Source organism: Culicoides brevitarsis, chromosome 1 (genome assembly GCF_036172545.1).
Source record: "Culicoides brevitarsis isolate CSIRO-B50_1 chromosome 1, AGI_CSIRO_Cbre_v1, whole genome shotgun sequence".
NCBI lineage: Eukaryota > Metazoa > Arthropoda > Insecta > Diptera > Ceratopogonidae > Culicoides > Culicoides brevitarsis.
The window spans coordinates 21,517,802-21,537,776 of record NC_087085.1 but is presented as its reverse complement, the minus strand read 5'-3'; the positions used below and the strand labels follow the sequence as shown (position 1 = coordinate 21,537,776).

At 27.9% G+C, this 19,975-nt stretch overlaps 3 protein-coding genes and 1 non-coding gene across 4 annotated transcripts in view; 2 read left to right on the top strand and 2 right to left on the bottom strand.

The window, feature by feature from the left end:
* LOC134827714 (phospholipid-transporting ATPase IA) overlaps positions 1–3,125 on the bottom strand; it is a 31,046-nt gene extending 27,921 nt beyond the window's left edge. The window contains exon 1 of the mRNA XM_063840482.1: positions 2,916–3,125. Within this exon, the coding sequence (XP_063696552.1) occupies positions 2,916–2,985 (70 nt within the window). The 5' untranslated portion in view covers positions 2,986–3,125. The remainder of the gene's footprint in view (positions 1–2,915) is intronic.
* A 942-nt stretch (positions 3,126–4,067) lies between these two features.
* On the bottom strand, positions 4,068–4,706 carry LOC134837257 (uncharacterized protein CG13380). Its single transcript, XM_063852628.1, has 3 exons — positions 4,512–4,706; positions 4,375–4,450; positions 4,068–4,323 (listed from the first exon to the last, which is right to left on the bottom strand). The coding sequence occupies exons 1-3, from the start codon at positions 4,580–4,582 to the stop codon at positions 4,207–4,209; spliced, it is 264 nt and encodes an 87-aa protein (XP_063708698.1). The 5' UTR covers positions 4,583–4,706; the 3' UTR covers positions 4,068–4,206.
* Positions 4,707–4,793: 87 nt separating this feature from the next.
* Positions 4,794–9,694, top strand: LOC134837246 (myotubularin-related protein 10). Its single transcript, XM_063852617.1, has 8 exons — positions 4,794–5,441; positions 5,509–5,721; positions 6,202–6,482; positions 6,549–6,777; positions 6,832–7,062; positions 8,129–8,605; positions 8,667–8,966; positions 9,026–9,694. The coding sequence occupies exons 1-8, from the start codon at positions 5,391–5,393 to the stop codon at positions 9,440–9,442; spliced, it is 2,199 nt and encodes a 732-aa protein (XP_063708687.1). The 5' UTR covers positions 4,794–5,390; the 3' UTR covers positions 9,443–9,694.
* An 8,785-nt stretch (positions 9,695–18,479) lies between these two features.
* Trnae-uuc (transfer RNA glutamic acid (anticodon UUC)) lies at positions 18,480–18,551 on the top strand. The gene has a single exon. It is a non-coding gene; the product is annotated as a tRNA-Glu (tRNA).
* The last annotated feature ends 1,424 nt before the right edge of the window (positions 18,552–19,975 follow it).

The following is a 19,975-nucleotide window of genomic DNA, read 5'->3' as shown; positions in this document are numbered from 1 at the left end:
AATATAATTAGCACTGGTATGTTGTTATCCGAGAATTAATTTTAATTTTTTTATTTTTCAGATTTGCACACACAGATATCTCTCAGCGGAAGATGATAGAGAAAAATTAAGAGACATCATGACGAGGAACCAATATTTTTTTGGTCTTTCAATCACGAATGCAAGCGAAGGACTGACAAGTTACCTACAATTTTCACAAATTGAGCATATATGCGACGCGCCATACTGCATGGAACGAAAATGCTCGCACACACACAGAGATCGGTATAGCTACAGACGAAAAGTTCAGTGAAACCAAGGGTTTTATTGTCGCATGAACAAAACGTACAGTGGACACACATTTTCACAGTATCAAGTTTAATAAGCGTATCTTTCCGCAACTTTCTGAAGATATGCCGAAGAACGTGCGTGATTACGATAGGATATTTTTAGCAGTCAATTTTTTTCTTCTTGTCTCCTCGTGGATAAAAGAAAATTTATTATTTTATTATTACATCTGTACCAAAAAAATGTGTGTCTTGCTAAAACGTTTAACATAACGACCGAACAATAGTTTTAAAGTACACATAAAACTTTTAAAAGTTCATCTACGTCAAAAGTATACGAAGAGGTGTGAAAATGAAGATAAATGTTTCAGTAGCTAGGCAAATTTCGTAACATGAAAAATGTAAAAGGCCAATCAAGAGGCATGAAGTGAAATTACCCACAAAATTCATAAATACCAAATGGCATCAAGGAAAAGTGTGTGTGCTTCTCTATTAACAAAAGGTGTGGAGTAACAATAAAAATAACAAGCGCGAGAATAAAAAATAGATGATGTGTGGAATTCAGGACAAATTTCATTTTTTTTTTATTTATTTTTAGGAATAAACCATTTTTCCACATTGTCGGTTGTCAATTATCTCCTTCGTTCGCTAATACTTTTTTATTGTTTTTTCTTAGGTGTTAAGGCTGCTCCAAGTTAAATTTAAAAAAATTGTTCGGTGCACCAATTTCCAAAATTAATTTTTTTAATTCAAAAATCGATCTGGCAAAAAAATTAAATTAAAAAAATTTAAATTTAGTTTTTATATTTAAAAAATTTAAATTTTTTAATAAATTTTTTACGAGAACATAAAAAAGTTCATAAAAATTCATAAAACTTTTTTAAATTTCTCGGATTTCTAAAATTATTTTTGTGAATTTGTAATTAAATGATTTAATTTTAACATTGAAATTTATTAAAAAAAACCACAAAAATTTTTTAAAGGTAATAATAAATAATAATTAATTAATTTATATAATTATATAATATAATTAATTATTTAAACAAATAATAAAGTTGATTAATTTATTTATATATTTATCAATGCCAAGTTCTGGCAGAAAAGTTATTACAATATGTTTATTTTATTAAATTTTGAAAAACAATTTTGTAATTTTTTTAATCAAAAGTTAAATGTAAATTATAAAAAAAAATAAAAATTTTCATTTTTTTAGACAAAATTCAAGCTTCATTTTTTTAAAAATAAATTTTTGCCAAAGTTCCAACTTTTTTTTTATTTTTTAGGAAAAATAAAAATTTTATTTTTCAAAAATTTCATTTATTCATTTTTTAGTCATTTGGAGCATCCTAAAGTAACAAAAAAAGTATTGAGGAGGAAGTGTTTCAGTAACAACCACCAAAAAGAAAGCTGAAAGAAGGGAAATAGGTGTGTCAATGAATTGTTGTGATGATACCGCGTGACCATTCAGTGATATGACAGCAGATTAATTGTTGTAACACACCAACAAAAAATGAAGGAAAATTAATGTGATTAAGTTTTGGATCGATTCGAGGTTACCACTTAAACATCATAAAGAAATGCAAAAAAAAGAAAAATGTGTTGAAAGGAAAAATCAAAGATAGACAGGTGATAGATGGATGGACGATAAATAGAGGTAATTACATTTTGAAGGGTGATTTATTGGTTTTTTTTTCCTGCTACCAGCTATTTTTGACTTGGCAACCGGAAAATTACAAATAGACAATTAAAAAGTTGTTGCAAGTCCTTGAAGACATTGTTGTCGTCTCGAATGACACATTTTAACACATGAACATTTCACTCTAATTTATTTTATTTTATTTTTACAGACAGGTACATTGGAAGGATGGACACGCTTCCTGATTTTATTGCCACCCATAAAACTGACATTTAAAATTTTATTACAACAATTTCCTTGTTATTCGTGTCCATCGTTCGTCTTTTTTATGACGGCGATGATGTTGAACCAACAACAGTCATCAATGTTTTTAAAAAGTTTCAATTTTTATTTTTTTTTTCGTTTTTTAAGTGAAAGTAGGTTGCAAGGTTGTACTTTTCTAGGAAAAGTAACGAGAACCTTGGCAGAACCGTGAGACTCGAGTGAGTTGGACTAGTCATGCAATGGCATTTAATTCATCCATAAACGATCCAAGCAGAAAAAAAAAACAAAAACATTATTAAAAATCTAATCAAAATCGATAGAATAATTGAGGAAGTATTACGACTTTCGTATCAAAAATGAATGAAATCGTCAATTATTTATTTATTGAATTTCTTTGGTTTGTTTGAGCACTTTTTTTAGAAAGTTGGTAACGACCACGAGTCATCATGAGAAAAAAAATGAAGAAAAAATTTTTTTTCGGATGATTTTTGATGAAATCGATAAAATAAAATTTAACAAATTGTCGAGTTTAATTAAGAAATTTTGAATCAATTGAGCAAAATGCGCCTCTTTTGTTTAATAACAAAGTTGTCCTTGAACACATATTGAATAACGATTACGTCGGTCTTTTTGCGTATCCGTTTGCATTGAATCACTGACCGCTGAATCACTCAAACTAATTTTTCATCGTTCACAGCAACTTTTTGTGATAAGGAAACCAGAATAAATTAATGAATCAATGTACTTACTTGCCAGCAATCCGGAATACTCATTTTTCTTTGGGCTTTCATCTTCCTGATCTTGGTCCGTAAACGACATATACACACTCGAATCACTTGACGTAAACACTTTCAGGCTGTGTGGGACCTCCACTTTGACGGATTATTTGCAGTATCGGGATCAAGTGCACGGATTAATTGAAAATTAAACGAGAAAAAAGATGACTTGATTTCTTGTTTTGAAAAATTTTGTTTGATGACTGGAATTCCGGTCACGAGCCTATTTGAGTTACGAGCCTCTTGTTGGAGTCGACGATTTTGCTCTGGGATTTTTAAAATTTCAGGGACGTGGCTTTTATGGGTTTTTTTTAGTTGAAACCCCACTCAAAATCGAAATTTGAAAAAATAAAATTATACATAACTCGCATTATTTTGAACCTTAAAATGAATAATTAATTAATTTTTGTGGTAAAAATCTTAGTTTTTCAATTTTTAAAGTATTTTTGAAAAGCGTTAAAATTTAAAAGAGACTTTAAAAAATATTTTAGAGTTTTTGATTAACTTTTGGACAATTATTGAGCAAAAAAAAAATTTAAAAACCTCAAATATTTTTTTAAATCGTAAATTTTTCAACTTTTTGAGCCAAATGTAGTCAAGAGGAATGACAAAAAATAACAAACATTTCAAATTTTATTTAAATTTAAGAAGTCCAAATTTTGAGTTAATCATAAAAACATTGAAATTGACCATTTTTATTGTTGAATTTCTATTGTCAGTCCTTGCTACGATTTAAAAAAAAAATAATTTGATTTTTTTTCAAACTAACTTGCCTAATGGACTGAAAAAAACAAAAATTTCTCATACGAATAAAATTTATCTGCTGGAAAACTTACTTGTTTCCTCCTAGAATTTGTCCTTTATCCACGACCCTGCAAAATTCGGAGACATCAGAGAGCTTTCAGAGTTTCTGAAAGTTTGTTCCTTAAATTTTCCAAAAAATATAGATCCGAGTTCTCATAAAGTTACACAAAAAGCCTCATCTGAAACAAATATATTAATTTGAGACTCCAAGTGAGCTTCGAAGTTTTTCTAAAAACATTCAAATAACATCAAAAACGTTCTAATCCTTGTAAAATCTCAAAAAACGCCTCAAAATAACACAAAAATCTTTAATTTTAAGAATTAAGTTACTTCAAAGTACGTATATTTGTTACAAATATTGATTGGACCTCAATAAAATATTTTCATCTTTTCAGAATAACTTGAGCCGTTCATCGGCATTCTTCAAGTTTAAGTCAACATGAACTTTCTTAGGTACTAATTAATTGTTATTGTTGTTGTTTGCCATGAAATCCTTGAAATCAATCGGAATTTCCTTCAAATTGCTCAAATCAGCTCGGCAGGTCGGGCAAGACGAACGATCGTACAAGAAAGTGAGCTAAAAATCCGAAAATTTAAAAAAATCTCATGAAGATAAATCACAACTCACATTCTTGTGGATTTTGCAAGGCTTGATGACGCGACCTTTAAAGGTTTGATCGCACACCAAGCAAATAACAGTCCCGCTGCAAGAAAAAAACACAAAAAACAGTTATCACGAATCCGAACCGACGATGAAGAACTTACACATTGCGGTAACAGATACAATCTGCTTTGTCTTTGGCGACTTCTTGGTTAACCTTTTGCTTCTTGAACATCTTTTCACAGGACGGAAAGCACTAAAAACAGGCAAAAATCGTAAAATTTCCGAATTATTTTGGTGTGCCGGAAAACAGACAATGTGCTTGATAAGGATTTGAATAACGGTCTGCCTGCAGTTTTTCGTTGAAAGTAAACCCCGATTTATTGTCATTCTTGGAAAATAAATCCGAGTTTGTGTACGAGCGAAAACCGTAGTGTATATTTACATTTGAGACCAAAATATTTAATTTCCCACTTTTCACCTGGAAATTCTCCAAGAATCCACTTAAAATGCGCATCAGATTGTCCGAGATGCCTCCCGTTTTGCAATAATTATCGAGAATCGCGAGAAAACCAGCTGCAAATTGGAAAAAGTTAGAATTGCAAAAAAAGACATCGTCACAAAACTCAATTTGGTAAATTAATAAACATTATTAATGCAATTTCCTCTTATGGGAATGCCGTATTAGCGTAATTGTCGTCGTTAATTGAGGAGCTTGCGATGAATAAAGTTGCATAAAAGTATGCTGATTAGACTACAAGAGCAGGAACAGCAGCAACAACAACAACAACATCATCATCCAAAGAGACAGTGCGTTTATTAGACTGAAAAGTGTATTGTTATTGCTTCATCATTATTTTATTTATTATATTTGTTATGCCATTAACAAAACATTTCCTACGCTGCGTTACACATGTACGAGAATGCCGTATGATCAATCAACAGATATAGAGTTTGAATAAATTTGAATTGAAAATCGTCGTACAAAGTGAGAATAAAAGAGCAGCCGAAAAAAAAAGTTAAATTTCAGCTGATTGAATACAATGACAAGTGGGCATAACACGGGTAATTTCACGAGCTACGTCACAGATGAGGTAAGACTGAGTCATATTTGTGTCATCTCGCAGCGATTAATCTCTTGCTTGTTTTTATTCTGCACAGGCTCTCAACAGCTCGAAAGATGCAATGCAGAACGAGTTTCAGCCCAAATTGTTGGAGGGCGAAATTGAGGCAGCACGCGCGAAAAATGTCTCGCTGTACATTGCACAAAAGAAGAAGACAGTAAAAGGCCAAAAAATCCAAGAAGAAAAATTAGGAACGTTAATTATCACCAATTTTCGACTGTCGTTTACGTTATTTGACGGAAGCTTAGAGGTATGATTTTTTTTTTATTTTTCAAACTTATGTCACTGAAAAAAAAACAAAAAATTTAAAATCCAAAGAAAGAGTGGGCAAGAAAAAAATTCCATGAACTTAGCGAGTTGTGTCCAAAATAATCGATTTTTGGCACATTTCACTTAATTTTTTTAAGTATTTTTTTTTTAAATTGACATATTTAAAAATAATTATGAATTTTTTCTTCTAAAAATTATTTGGAAAAATTTCTAATATAAAAGAAAAATTTTGATTTTTTTTTATTTAAATTTTGAAACTCTAACATTAAAATTTTTAGTAAAGTTATCAAAAAAGTAATTTTTAAAGAAAAAATTTTAAAAATTCAAATTTTAGTAATTTTTTTACTCAATTCGTACCTATATCAATTTTTTGGACCCATTTTCTTATGAAAAACTTTAGATTTGATTTTTTTTCTTTTTGTTTGAAGCAATCTTATATAATTCTTTGTTGTTATTTTAGGATGTTGCCTACCAGGAGAACAATTTCTTGGGGAAATATGACATTTCACTATCAAACATTGACAAAATTTATCAAATTTCGGACAAGAAAAAGCGTCCCGTGGGTCCGGATTATCGAAATAGTTCCAAAGTCGATGCCATTCGTATCATTTGCAAGAATTTCCGCCTTCTCACATTCGACTTTAGTGTATCGGATGTCGGCAAAGGCAAACATATTGCTGATGCCCTTCTACGATTTGCGTTTCCCTCCCAGCATCAAGTTCTATTTTTGTACAATTACAAGTTAGTATCTTCCTCTTGATTGCTCGTCATCTATTATTACGTGTAATTTATTTTTTTTTCTCGTAGACTGGAGTATTACAACGCTGTCCGTTCCGTACGAATGTTTAATCAAGAGAACGATTGGATGCAGGAACTGGAGAGGTGTGGTGCGAGTAATCACTGGCGCGTGCTAGGAGTTTTGGGTGAAAATATCGAGGATACACTGCCGCGGTACTACGTTGTTCCGAAATGTTTGACAAATCACGAGTATCTCGATGCAGCGAGGTCTTTTCAAAAGGGACGTGCTGCCATTTGGGTGAGTTTTGTGAGACTTTTGCCCTCTTCAGGCAATAAAAAAATATTTTTGTAGGTTTGGGGCACGGAACAAGCCGCTTTGGTTCGCATGGCTTCGCTACTGGACACCATAGGAGACACCACTGTGGAAAATCGGATGCTCGAGAGCATTCGAAAATGTGACCCGCAACGACGACAACCGCATTTAGTTGAATTAGAGAAAATTTTACCAAGCATTCAGGACGTTTATCACAGTTATATCAAGCTGAGGGAGCTGTGTGCCCCTGAGAGTGATCGTAGTTTTATGGTGAGTATGTGTTAATTTACGTGACGTGTCCCTCGAGATATCTGCTTTTTACGCCTATTTTTTTTTCTTTTGTGTATGCTATTTATCGTATTCAATGTAATAATTATCATATATCGCTATAAATGTATTAGAGTTTAATGGCACTCCAAATTTTTGTTTGTTCGTTGTTTATGCGTCAATGAAGATTACTTTATTGATAAGATAGTGTTTGAGGTTGCATAATACAGGAGGTCGATCCCAATAAAATTCAGTAGTTTGTTCGATGTTTTATTTTAGAATAAAAAAAAAACATAATTTATAAATTCGATTTTTGCATTTTTTTACTATTTTTATTAATTGTGTACGAATTTGTCATTTTTTAAAAGATTTTTTTGTGCAAGTTCAAAGTCCAATAAGGCTAAATATATATTTTTTTAAAATTTTACATTTTGAAAATTTTCATTAATTATCGAGAAAATTAATAAAACATTTAATTTTTTTTACTTTTAATTTTTATTATTTTTTAATTCTTTAATTTAAATTGCATTAAAATATCTTAAAATTAACAAAAAAAAAAATAGTTTAATCTCAATTTTGTTTAATTTATTTGAAATTCGCAATTTTTATGCTAAAAGTATTTCAAAAAACCAGCAAAAATCAGAAAAAAACATATTTTGAGACAAAGAGTTCGAAAAAAAAGTCTGCCTTCGTAAAATTCGGATTTTTGAAATATAAAATCGAATTTTTAAAAAAGAAAAATTGAAAAATGAAAAAAGGAAAAATAAATAAAAATTTGATCTATTAAAAATATTTTTTTTAATCTTTGTTTAAAAAAATTTTTTAATATTCTAATCTTTGTTTTTTTTTTATTTTTTGCCTCTTCAAAAAATGATTTAAAAAAAAGTTTTCGGTTAAGTCAAATTTTTGGACTTTTTACTCTAATGTATAAAAAATCAAAAAAAATATTTTTTAAAAAAATATAGGTATCAATTTATTAATTTTTTTTAGTAAAAATTCTAACTTTAAAAATTTTGAAACCTTTTTTTTGGAACATTTTAATTTATATGAATTTATTTTAATATTTTAGATACAAGACACTCGATTCTACACGAGCCTCGAAAAATCCAGTTGGCTCCTTCATGTCTCGCTATGCATCCAATATTCATCGGAACTGGCCAAACGGATGACGGATGGCGAAACTGTCGTTATACAAGAATCCGAGGGACGTGATATGTGTTGCATCATATCGTGTCTCATTCAGCTGCTGCTAGATCCCTATTTCCGTACAATAAATGGTTTTCAAACGCTGATACAGAAGGATTGGGTGAGCTTGGGACACCCGTTCAGCGATCGCTTTGGGCATGTCAGCAAAAAATTGACTACCGATCAAGGAGCCTTGTTTTTACTCTTTTTGGACTGCACGTGGCAATTGCTGCAACAATTTCCGGACTGCTTTGAATTTAGCGAGACTTTCTTAACGACAGTATGGGACTCAGTATTTCTTCCTATTTTTGATACATTTCAATTTAATTGTGAGCGTGACAGGGAAAAGGCTGTTAAAGACGTAAGTTAATTTTTGTTTCTCGTGATTTTTAAGGAAAATTCACAGAATTTATTTTTTTTAGTCAAAAATCGTGCTGAGGCCTGTCTGGGACTGGGGCGAACAATTTTCCGATAAAGATATCGCGCTATTTTCAAACCCATTGTACAAGAAGCCTTTGTCGTTGGAACAGGATTCCGTGCCTGACGGAGGAGTGCGAAAGTCGAGAATTCCAGCGGGAGCGTTACTCATGCCAGGTGCCGAAGATTTGCGACAACAATTTGGCAACGCCGAAAAATTAGCGGTTCCGCGACAACCACAATCAGCAAGACTGTCACGGAACATTCAGCTTATGCGAATAAATACCTCAGATGTGCCCGAAAATGTAAGTTTTTCATTTTTTTTATTCAGAAAAAAAAATAATTCATGAAAAAATATTTTTAGGATCGACTGGTGCCTCGATCATCAGTGCGTGACCTGGAAATTTGGTCGCAATGTTATTTCCGATGGATGCCTATGCTAGAAATAAAAAATGGTGGCTTTCCTCAAGTCGATCTCTTCAATAGGATGCTCGTGAATAAAATTCACCGATTGCAACGATTCGTTAGCGAACAATTTACAAATTTCAACCATAATCGAATGAGTACGAATAGCGTGTTAAATAACTCGATCATGGACACGAGTGACACCCAAAACGAAGGTCAAGTAGTACAAATACAAATCAACTCGTTTTTCCCATTTACGAGCTACACGGGAAACAGCGCCGAGTTGACGGACATTTTGACATCTAATGGCGCATTGCTAGCCGACGGATCAATTTGCTACGATACGGCGTCGCTGGCATATCAATACACTGACTGAGAGTTCTTGGTTTAGTAGGACTTAGGAACATTCAATTAAAGTTGTTTTTTTATAATAATTTTATCTTTAGCAAAAAAGTTATAAAAGTTAATAATTTCTTATAAATGAATAAATATTCTATAAAAGAATAAAGTTTTTGTTCAAGGACAGAAAAAATATATTTAGCAAACAAAAATTCAGAGTATTTTCCTTTTTAATTTATTTTAATTAATGTTATGTTACTGTATAAAATGATGTTACACCAGAAAAATAATAAACCTAAAAATATAAATAAATAAATAAATATTTAAAAGATATATAAAGGTATTGTTTAATTATTAAATATTAGAATAAAAAGAAAATTAAATATATTGAAAAGCGAAGTAATGCAATAAATTTAGGTAGAGAAAAACAATAAAACTAATTATTTTTATTACTTACCATGGCTTCAATTGAACAATTATTTGTAAAAAAATCAACTGTTAACGTTTTCAAGTTCTATAATAATTTTTATATTTCATAAATATAAAATTAACGAAAAAATAAAACAAGTAAGCTTCTAGTTGGCGAAATATCAAAAAATGGTTCGTTAAAATTTTTAATTTATTTTTTTTTTCAAAACAAAATAAAATTTAAATTTAGGCAATTATTATGATAAAGCAGGAATTGGCAAAAATTTTATTTCAATTTTTTTTTGTTTTTAATGCAGTTTAAATTTAGTTTCTTTTTTTATTGGAGCTCTCTTGTTTTATTTTTATCTTATTTGAGATAAAATATATTTTAGAAGTTAAAAATTTTAACAGTTGATTTTTTGCATTTTATTTATTTATTTTTTTTAATAAAAAAATTTTTTTTGGAACATTTAATAATAATGAAACTTATTTATTTATTTTTTGCTTTTGATTTTCCTATTTCTTACAATTTGTTCCTATTTTTCATATTTTTATTTATTTACAAACAGATTAAAAATATATTTTCTACACATTTCACCTTTTCAACATTTCTTTCTATTTCTTTTTAAATATTTCATTCTACGTTTTTATAAATATTTCTATAAACTTTAACGGATTTTTCATCATATAATATAATAAAAATTATTTTGCTACTGTTTGCTTTCGTATTTCTCTTGGTACTTTTTGTTATACTTTAAATTTTTTTATTTTTCATGAAAAACTACAATAACCGTACAAAAGGAAAGGAATAACTATTTCTTTAAACACAGGTCTTTTTCTTGATCTTTTTCATTTTACTTTTTTTTTGTTCTCCTATATATTTATTTTAGTTATAAAAATTCATTGCGATTATATATGATACTGTGGAAAATCTGAAAGTCATTCATTTCAAGCTAATATTTGGTTTTCTTATACTTTTTGACGTTCAATTGTTCTTTTGTATTTCTTTCTTCGATTTTTTGTAAAATAATTTTGATCCTTTTCTTAATTTACTTTAATCTCGTTATTTTTTAAATTTTTGAACAATTTTACTCTGATAATGTGGGCCTTGTTTCATGTGGGAAATTTAAGCAAACTGAAAAATTTATTGTTTGAATGAGAGTAGACAATTTTTTGTTTTTATTTTGTTTGAATATCACATTCTAATGTAATTTACAAATTGAAATATATACATTTATGTTTATCTTCTGATTTTTACTTTTTCTTTTTTATTTTCTGTATTCTTCATATATTTACAATAACAACGAAAAAAAGTAATTTTGAGAGCTCTAAGGAAACATTTTGGATCAACATTGATGGTGTTGCTTTGATTGTTTTTCTATGTTTATTTTTGATTTGTCAACGCACGTTTTCTTGGATTTTTTTGATTTAATTTCGATGTTTTGTTTGAATTATTTTGCCTCAATTGATTGATTTTACATTACATGAATAAAAAAAAAGTAAACAACATTTTCAACTTAGGCTTGGAACAGCAAAAAAAGAAAGAGTATTGGTTTGCTTTAGACGAAAAAAGAAAAACGAAACCTTATGTACGATTCGAAACATGTTAGAAATCTTCAATCAAAAATTTTATGTCTCTAACAGTTAGGATTATTTAGAAGTTTTTCAAGGTACATTTACTTTTATTTTTTTTTTATTTTATTAAATACACTAATATTAGTTTAGAATTTGGATTTTCATCTTTCTAATGCTAAGTGTCTTATTTGCTAGTGAAAGGACATAGTTATTGATGCATTTTGTGATTGGATCTTTCTAACAAGGATTTTTGAGGTAAAAAATATTTTTGATTTTTTGTTTATTTGATTTGAAATCAGAAATATAGTTAGGGCTCTTTAACTATTTTACTGATTTCCTCTTGAGACGGAAACAAAAGTTAATTTAATTAATTCAGAATAACATGCCATTAAATATATTTTGTTTAATTTTAATTAAAGAAACCAAAAATATTGAAGGGACAGAAAAGAGAGAAAAATAATTAAGCGTGAATTGTTTATTTGTCCAACAAACTTTTTGTACTTTGTAATTGTAAAACTTTTTTTTTCTTGAAATGTTAAAAAAGTTTTTTTTTTGCCAAAATCTATACATTGTCAAAGAATTTTCAAGATAACTGTGATTATTCTAAATGCGTTGATTTTATGTCAAAAGTTAAATAAATGTTTTTTTAATGCAAATTAATTTTCTGTCCAAACTTTTAATTAAAAACAAAAAAATTGTCATTTTGTGAAAAATAAGTAAATAAATCAGTTTACATATTTTCGTGGTCAAACCAAATATTTTTTTTATTTTTCTCATCATCATTATTTACACATAAATTTTCTCGTATAATTTAACAGTGTCAAACTCGTAAAGGGACTTCACGAATTTATTGCGGTCATTTTATCACAACATAAAAATAAGGGGAAAATTTTCAATGCCAACAAAATGTTTTTTTTTTTTTGAAAGATGAAGCCATTTGGCGTTCCATCCCAAAAAAGTGTCAATAAAAAAAATTGATTGCTGGCAAAAGTTGTACCTACCGCAAGTTGTTCTGTAAAATATTTTAATGTTTGTTTTGTCGTCGTCTCTTTTGAATAACATCAAAAAAGTGTTAATATCGTTCGTTAATGTTATTTATGAGTTTTTATTTATTTATGTTTTTCTGTGTTAAAAAAAGGGTTTTGAATACAAATGAAACAATTATTATTTATGGTCAAAAATAAATGGTGCGTTCCATTCTAAGAGCTAACTAAAATTTAATGTTTTTTAGATTTTTTGACAGAATGGAACGTCATTATTAGATGATTTTTAACAAATAATATTGAAAATTTTTATTTTTTTTTATTTATCGACTCTTTATGTAAATTTATCGTTAAAATTAAAATTTAAAATGTTTGATAAAATTTTAAAATATAAAAATTCAACAAAAATTTCCTTTATTTAATGGAAATTTCAAACATCACCAATTTTGTAATTTCTATGAATGTGATTTTCTGACTTTTTTTCAATGAAATGTACCAAATACCAAAGTAACAAAATATTTTAATATATATAATTATTGTTGAATTAATAGCTATTTGTGGGTAACCTGATCCATTGAAATGTAAATATATATTTTTGTATTAATTATTGGTTTTGAGGATACTATGTTATTATTTTAAACAATTCTGCTAATCGAAAATTTAATAAATTTTAATAAATTATTTTTTTTTTTATAAAAATTTAAAATTATTTGTAATATTTTTTATATTTTTATTATTAATTTTTTTTAATAATCAGAAAAAATATCGTTTTAAGATTAAAATGTAAAAAAATAGGAAATTTTCATAACAAACATTAAAATAAAATTATATTGCTTTCATTAAATACCCTACGCATGTTAGCTTTTTTATGGATATTTGTTTATTTTTTTAACGCCTATTATTATTAGTTCGTGTTTGTATTTCACACTACGTGTCCGTTAATTCAGCTTATGATGACTAAATAATAATAATTAACATTGGCGTAACAATCATCATAATAATAATTATGATGTTATTATAAAACACACGTAACAACAATGAAAATTAATAGAATGGAATAAATTATGATATTCAAAATTAAAAACTTTGCGAGATAGTGCGATAATTATAATCTTTAACACGCAATTCATATCCGTAAAAGTTTATATCTCATATTCAAACATTAAGTAACTAAATTATTTTAAGGAATCAAAATAAGAAATTTGTCTTAAAAGTTCGCGTTTTCATAAGAAAGACAAATATTTGTTTACAAATTCCTTCTAATCGCTGATTTAACGATTGCGGTCATATTTCATTTTGCACAACAAACGAAACTGGTACAAGAATTCAATTCAGGGTGCACCAAATGTTTGCAGTTCGCGACGTTGCACGGTGCCATGTAACAGTTCCTTCTACTTGTTTATTGTATGAATAAATTTTCATAATTAATTTGTCTCTCTGGAGAATGTTTTCCTGACAAAGAACATTAATTCAATTATGGATGCCAGATAATTACTATGCAAGGCGAGGAAAAAAAAAGATGTAAATGAGTTATAAATTATGAAAAGTATTAAAGTTTGCGGAACAAACAATTAAAAGTTAAGTCAAAAGATTGTCCCTTGAGGTTATATCAACGGAGTCGGAGCAAAAGTTTAGCTGTTTGAGTAATTTAAAATTAATAAATGTGATTTTCGTGGGTAAAGTACCAGTCGTTCCCATCGGCAAATGAGCTAATGAGAAAATGATTGAATTTTTTTCGTATCGAAATGAAGTGCAACTCTACGAAAAAAGGACAATCAACGAATTTCATCTAAATTACACACCTACACAATCTTAATGAGTTCGTTTTTCCAAGAGAGAAAGAATGGCCACTTTTGCAACAAAGAAATTTAAATAAATTGCTATCATTTGTAATTCATGGGTTTGCTTTTGTCTGAAAATGAAGCTGTCAAAATATGTTGGCCCAAAACACCAAAAATCTGTAAGAAACCAAAAGTTTTCTCAACTAATTATCATCTTGATTACTTTTTGTTTTTCTCTCCATTTATTTACATTTAAACCAAATAGAGATGAAAATAACGTAAAAATTTGCGCTGTCTTAAAACCCCCTGAAGAGAAGTCCATTTGCACACCGCACACTGTCGAATATGTTAAAAGTCGCTTAACTGCAAGATTTTAAAATGGGAGAAAAGTTAAGCGGAGAGCAAAGTTTTACGACTTGAAATGGCAAAATCAACGTAAATGTAACAGCAGAATAAAAGGCATAAAACTTTAATGGTTGGTCATTAATTTTGTGTGCGTTTTTTCTTCTTTCTTATTTTTATTATTGAATCCCTTTTTTTATTACGCAAAAGTGTTAGCTGAAAGACGAAGCGAGATTAATACATTTGTACAGGTCCAAGTTTTTATCTTTATTTCAATTAATGTTTACTTGGATTTTATAGCATTCGATTATCGGGATGACATACCTGGCATTTTTAACCCTTTTCTCTTCTTTTTTGTGTTTATTTTTTTTATGAATATAAAAAGACGAAAAATATAAAGGGTGCTAAAATTGATTAATGATAAATAAATATTTTTAATTGGGTTTTGGGATATCAGCAATGATTGACATTGATAGGACTCTCAATTAAGGAAACTCAATTAAATATTTTCTTTTATTTTAGTAGGAAAGTAAAAATTCAAAAAAATGTTTTATAACTTATCTTCTTATTTTTTTTTTAAATCCACATTTTTTTTTTAAATTAATTCAATTTAATTCTTAATTTTTTTAAAGCAAATTTGTCAAAATAGTGAAAAATTTTTCATTTTTTTAAGAAATTTTTTTAAAAATTTTAATTTCAAATTAAATTTCATCCCTTAAATGATTTACGATGCTTTTTTATTTAGAAAAATAAGACATTTAAAAATTTAAGCAAAAGAAAAAGCCGAAATGATAATTAATAAAGTTTTGCCAGACAATGCAATTATTGCTTTTTTTTAAATAGTTCATAAAAAAAACCGAAAAGAAAATTTTCATGCTTTAAAAAATTTTTTTTTTTTAAATTATTTAAACATTTATTTTAATAAATTGTTTTTGTCGGTTTTTGTTTAAATTTTTAACTTGAAATATTCTCAGATTAATTTTAATTAATTTTTTTTTTTCGTTTTTTTACCCTTGATAATTTTTTTTCTCATCATTTTATGTATTTTTCAAAATTTCCAGGAGAAAGAAGTTTTTTTTAATTTTTTTTAACTGATTAAAAAAAATATTTTTAAAACTTACTCATAAAATTTCTAAAGTTTAAAAAAAGTGAGAGATCTAAAACAGAGTAAAACATATTTTTCTCAAATTGCACAAATTAACTTCTTTTTATAGCTCAGTTAGATGAAATTAATACGGATTCTTTTGCATATTTTTCTATATTTTTTCTAGATAAAAAAAACAGAAAATAAAAACCAACGAAGGCAATATTTATAACAACTACAATGGATAAAAGAAGAATTAAATAACAAAACCCGAAACTGACAACAATTTATAGTTTGATGACATAAAGGACGGCATAACAACGTTATCATCATGATAATTATTATTATGATTATTATTCAGATAATATGTAAAGAAAAGCGTAAAAAAACTGAAAAGAGAGAAATATGATCACAACGACGATAAGAAGACAAAGCATGGAATGAGGAATGAAAAATGAAAAAAGTGGAAAAGTTTTTAACTTGTCACCCAACAACAAGTTTTACTTTTGCCAAGCAAGTTTGTTATTATTTGTCTGTTTGTTTGTTTGTTGTTAATATTATGTTTTATTATTTTTTTTTTCTTAGGGTCTTCATCTTGTCATCATCATCATCATCCTCGTCTTCTTCGTTGTCATTGTGTTTGTCGTTATTATTGCTTTTTTAAATAGTTCATAAAAAAAACCGAAAAGAAAATTTTCATGTACAAAAGAGTTACTTGACATTTTTTTTTATCTTTTTAAATTTTCCCAAATAAAATGATAAAATTAATAAAGTTTTGCCAGACAATGCGTGTCAAATTGCGTCTGATTAAAAAAAAATCTCATTCACTAGAGCAAAAAACTTTTTCTATATAGCATTCAGTTGTTTAATTTTTCTTTTCTAGGAAGCTTGGCAATTAAAGGATAAAGCAGTAATCCAACTGTTATCAGCATAAAATAGATTTAAAAAATCCCTTGTAAACCACATCGGATTACTTCTAGATACTTAATTTCATCACAACAACTGGATAATTTTAAAAACGACTTTTTTTTGCTCAAAATTATAATTGCATGCCAGAAAAACGTAGAAAAAAATAATAGAGATTTTTTTCTAGATCTGACTTTACCACAATTAAAGTGGAATAGGTATCTATGAAAGGTTTTCTCATGAAAGAGGATTTTTTTAAAAATTTATTTTGCGTGTTTTTTTTTGTGAAATTTTGTGGCGGTGTAATTTTGTGGTTTTTAAAGACTAAACAGGTTTTCGTTAAATTTACAAAAAAAAAAAACGAAATAAAATTCAGTAATCTCAGTTGGCCTGCAATAGTTGCTATTTAGGTCATTTAATTAATAAATTTACAAAGAACGGTTTACTCTCCTTTATTTAATTATCTACATTCCTCTACTTTTGCTCTATTTTCTCTGTGCCTCCATTTAAACGCTCCTCTATTAGTGCGGCAAATGAAAAAAAAAGTAAAGGATATTCATTACGAAAGGTGAATGAAAAAATATCGCATAATAAACGTAAAAATGGACTTGGCTTTATTCTACAAAATATCATCACATGTTAAAAGGTAGTAAATCAAATAGTAGTAAAAAGGCAACAAAAGGTGTTTTTGTTCCATTTAATTTGTCTGCCTTTTTATGTACAGCAGTTAATGCTCTTTTATGGCACACAACAAACCAAGACAATAACTGCTAATGAGCATTTTTCGAATCCTTTGTGTTTGTAGAGATTTTCTCGCTGTACCTATTTTATTGAAAAAAAGAATTTCTTCGTTAAAATCTCGCGTGCTAGAAAACTCGTCTCTCTAGGATTAAAAAACTTTTAGAGGCTTGTTGTGGACTGCATTCCTTTTAATTGTGCTAGGTCACAAAAAGTATCATGCCGAGTTCGTTAATTGACGTGCTGCGGTGTGATTTAACTGTTTTGATAACAGAAGTTGTATCGTAAAATATAATATATTACAATTTAACATGAAAGGCAAATAAAAGCCACCTGTTGCTGAAAAAGGTTTAATGACTTACTACAAAGATTTAGTATAATCTGACGTATATTTGTGCAAAAAAAAAACGTTCATTCATAAAAAAAATAATTTTTATGGAAACAGTTGGTCATGTTTGAGAGACAAGTAATTAAAATTTATTAAAAAAATTATCATGAAAATTATTTTAAGCCGACCAATGAAATATTTTTTCATTTTTCTTTGGAAAAGGTCAAAGTTTGATTATTATTTTTCGCAGTAGGTACATTTTTAACAATATGAACTTAATTTTGCTTTATTGAATTTATGTCACATGCAAAAAATACATTTAATAAAAATTTATTCGACTATTATGATCACAGATATAAAATTAATGAACGTTTTTTTATAACTTTTGTAAAAAATTATTTAAGGCTGACATGTGGGAGTACGAACTTTATTATTCATTAATCAATTTTCAACGCAAATAATAATGTTTAATTATTTGTTATGACCAATAATAAGTTAATTACTATATTTTATTTTTTTAATATCTACTGTATTGAAAAAATTTTGATGGATGATTTCTGATTTATTTTGGTGATTTTGGAAAAAATAAAACTAAAATGCAATTTTAAGATTACTATACAATTTTGGATACTGAAAATTTTTTAATTTCAAGAGTTGTGATAATTTCGAAAAAAAAATTATTCTCATCAATTTTCTGAATTTAAGACGGTGTCGTTGCGAGACACCAATTTTTAATAGCGTACTTCATTGAAAAAAAATACAGTAAAAACCAACATTTAATCGGCTTCAAACTATTTTAAAAATATAAACAAAATTTTTTAAAAATAATCTCTGCTTTCATCAAGTCAGTTGCACTTAAAGATTTAAAAATAGATTATTTCCAAAAATTAGTAAAACGTGCATAGTTCAAATTATTATTAAAATATGTGTCCCATATTGTCTAGTGGTTAGGATATCCGGCTTTCACCCGGAAGGCCCGGGTTCGATTCCCGGTATGGGAAATTTTTTTGGTGTCAAAAAAATTGCGCGAGGTAATAGAAATTGCGTAGTTGTTAATAAATACCCGTTTATTCCGATTAAAATTTTTTTATATCATAATAAATAGACTTATCTATTTATAAATATTTTTGTTTTGTTAAAAAATACCCGTAAATCTTCCGATTTTCTGATACCTCCAACATTTGTTCAAGGTTTTCTTCTCGAATAAAGGAATATTCATTTGATTATTCGCAAATAATAATAATATAAGATAAACCATGTATTATATAGCTATCGAGGTACGTGTAAAGAGAGTTAATTCAACCGTAGGTATAAAAATTTTTACCTAAAAAATACCTTTTTTTCAATCAAGTCTCTTATTAACTTTTAAAACACATTCTTGAAAATTTCACTTTTCTATAAAAATCTTTACAAAAGTAAATGAAGCGTTGATTGTCTAGCAAAAAAAAAACTTTACATGATAACATATTTGTTTTTGTGATTGCAAAGCAGATATCTTATTACCTTGAATAAATAGTCAAGTGTTGTTCCAATTTTGTGTTCTTCACAAAAAAAAAACTATTATGTTGGGGACAACAAAAATACACAAAAATAGAAAACATTACCCATCCACATTCTCGTCGTGCTCAGTAGAAATAGAGGAGTTCAAGATCAAACGAAGCATTAAATGTCTTTTTCTGCTTCATTGTCGTCATCATCATCATCATACATACACAATGCAATGTATCAAGATTTTATTTTATGTTTCCTCTAATCTCCGTCTCTCTTTTATCTCGTCCTGTTCTTTACTTTTATTATATTTTATGTCGCATCCATACGCCGAGTGAAAGTGTTCTATTTTATTATTATTAAATATATATGTGATTGGAGTATGAAGCAAGTAGAATGTTATTTCTGCTTGGTCAACCTTTATAAATTTGCACAAATGGTGGTGGAGTCTGGTAAATGAAAAATGTCGGAAAATTACAAATAAAAAAAATATTTGTATAGTTTTCTTCTTGCAAGAAGAAGCCACATAACAGAAGATAGTGATTAATGATACAGAACGATGCGATGGCGCATGAGAGAGCTTTTATCAGATTTTTACATCATGACTACTTCTTGATGTTTTTTAATTAAATGTAAGACCATTAAATTATTTACAAATACTAGACAAATTGATCTTTATAAGTACTCTTGGATTTCAAGAAAACAATCCTTTTCCACAGAATTTTAATTATTTTTCACTCTTTTCAATTAACTGACAAAAGAATTGTGTTTAATTAAAGTCTTTTTTTTTACAAAAATAAATGTTAATTTAACGTCTTTTGTAAAAAATATGATGAATAGCTTTTCAATTCCAGCAACTGTTAAAAATAAATTGTTTAAAAAAAACGTAATAAACGTCTTTCAAACAAATTATTTCACTAATGACGTTAAGCATTTT

Excerpts from the sequence above, each read along its gene's own strand:
- LOC134837246 (XM_063852617.1), top strand. The coding sequence starts at position 5,391 with ATGACAAGTGGGCATAACACGGGTAATTTCACGAGCTACGTCACAGAT. Across the intron at positions 5,442-5,508 it reads CGAGCTACGTCACAGATGAG|GCTCTCAACAGCTCGAAAGA; the intron begins GTAAGACTGAGT and ends TATTCTGCACAG. Across the intron at positions 8,967-9,025 it reads CCTCAGATGTGCCCGAAAAT|GATCGACTGGTGCCTCGATC; the intron begins GTAAGTTTTTCA and ends AAATATTTTTAG.
- LOC134837257 (XM_063852628.1), bottom strand. The coding sequence starts at position 4,582 with ATGTTCAAGAAGCAAAAGGTTAACCAAGAAGTCGCCAAAGACAAAGCA. Across the intron at positions 4,451-4,511 it reads TGTATCTGTTACCGCAATGT|CGGGACTGTTATTTGCTTGG; the intron begins GTAAGTTCTTCA and ends TTTTTCTTGCAG. Across the intron at positions 4,324-4,374 it reads CTTGCAAAATCCACAAGAAT|CTCACTTTCTTGTACGATCG; the intron begins GTGAGTTGTGAT and ends TCGGATTTTTAG.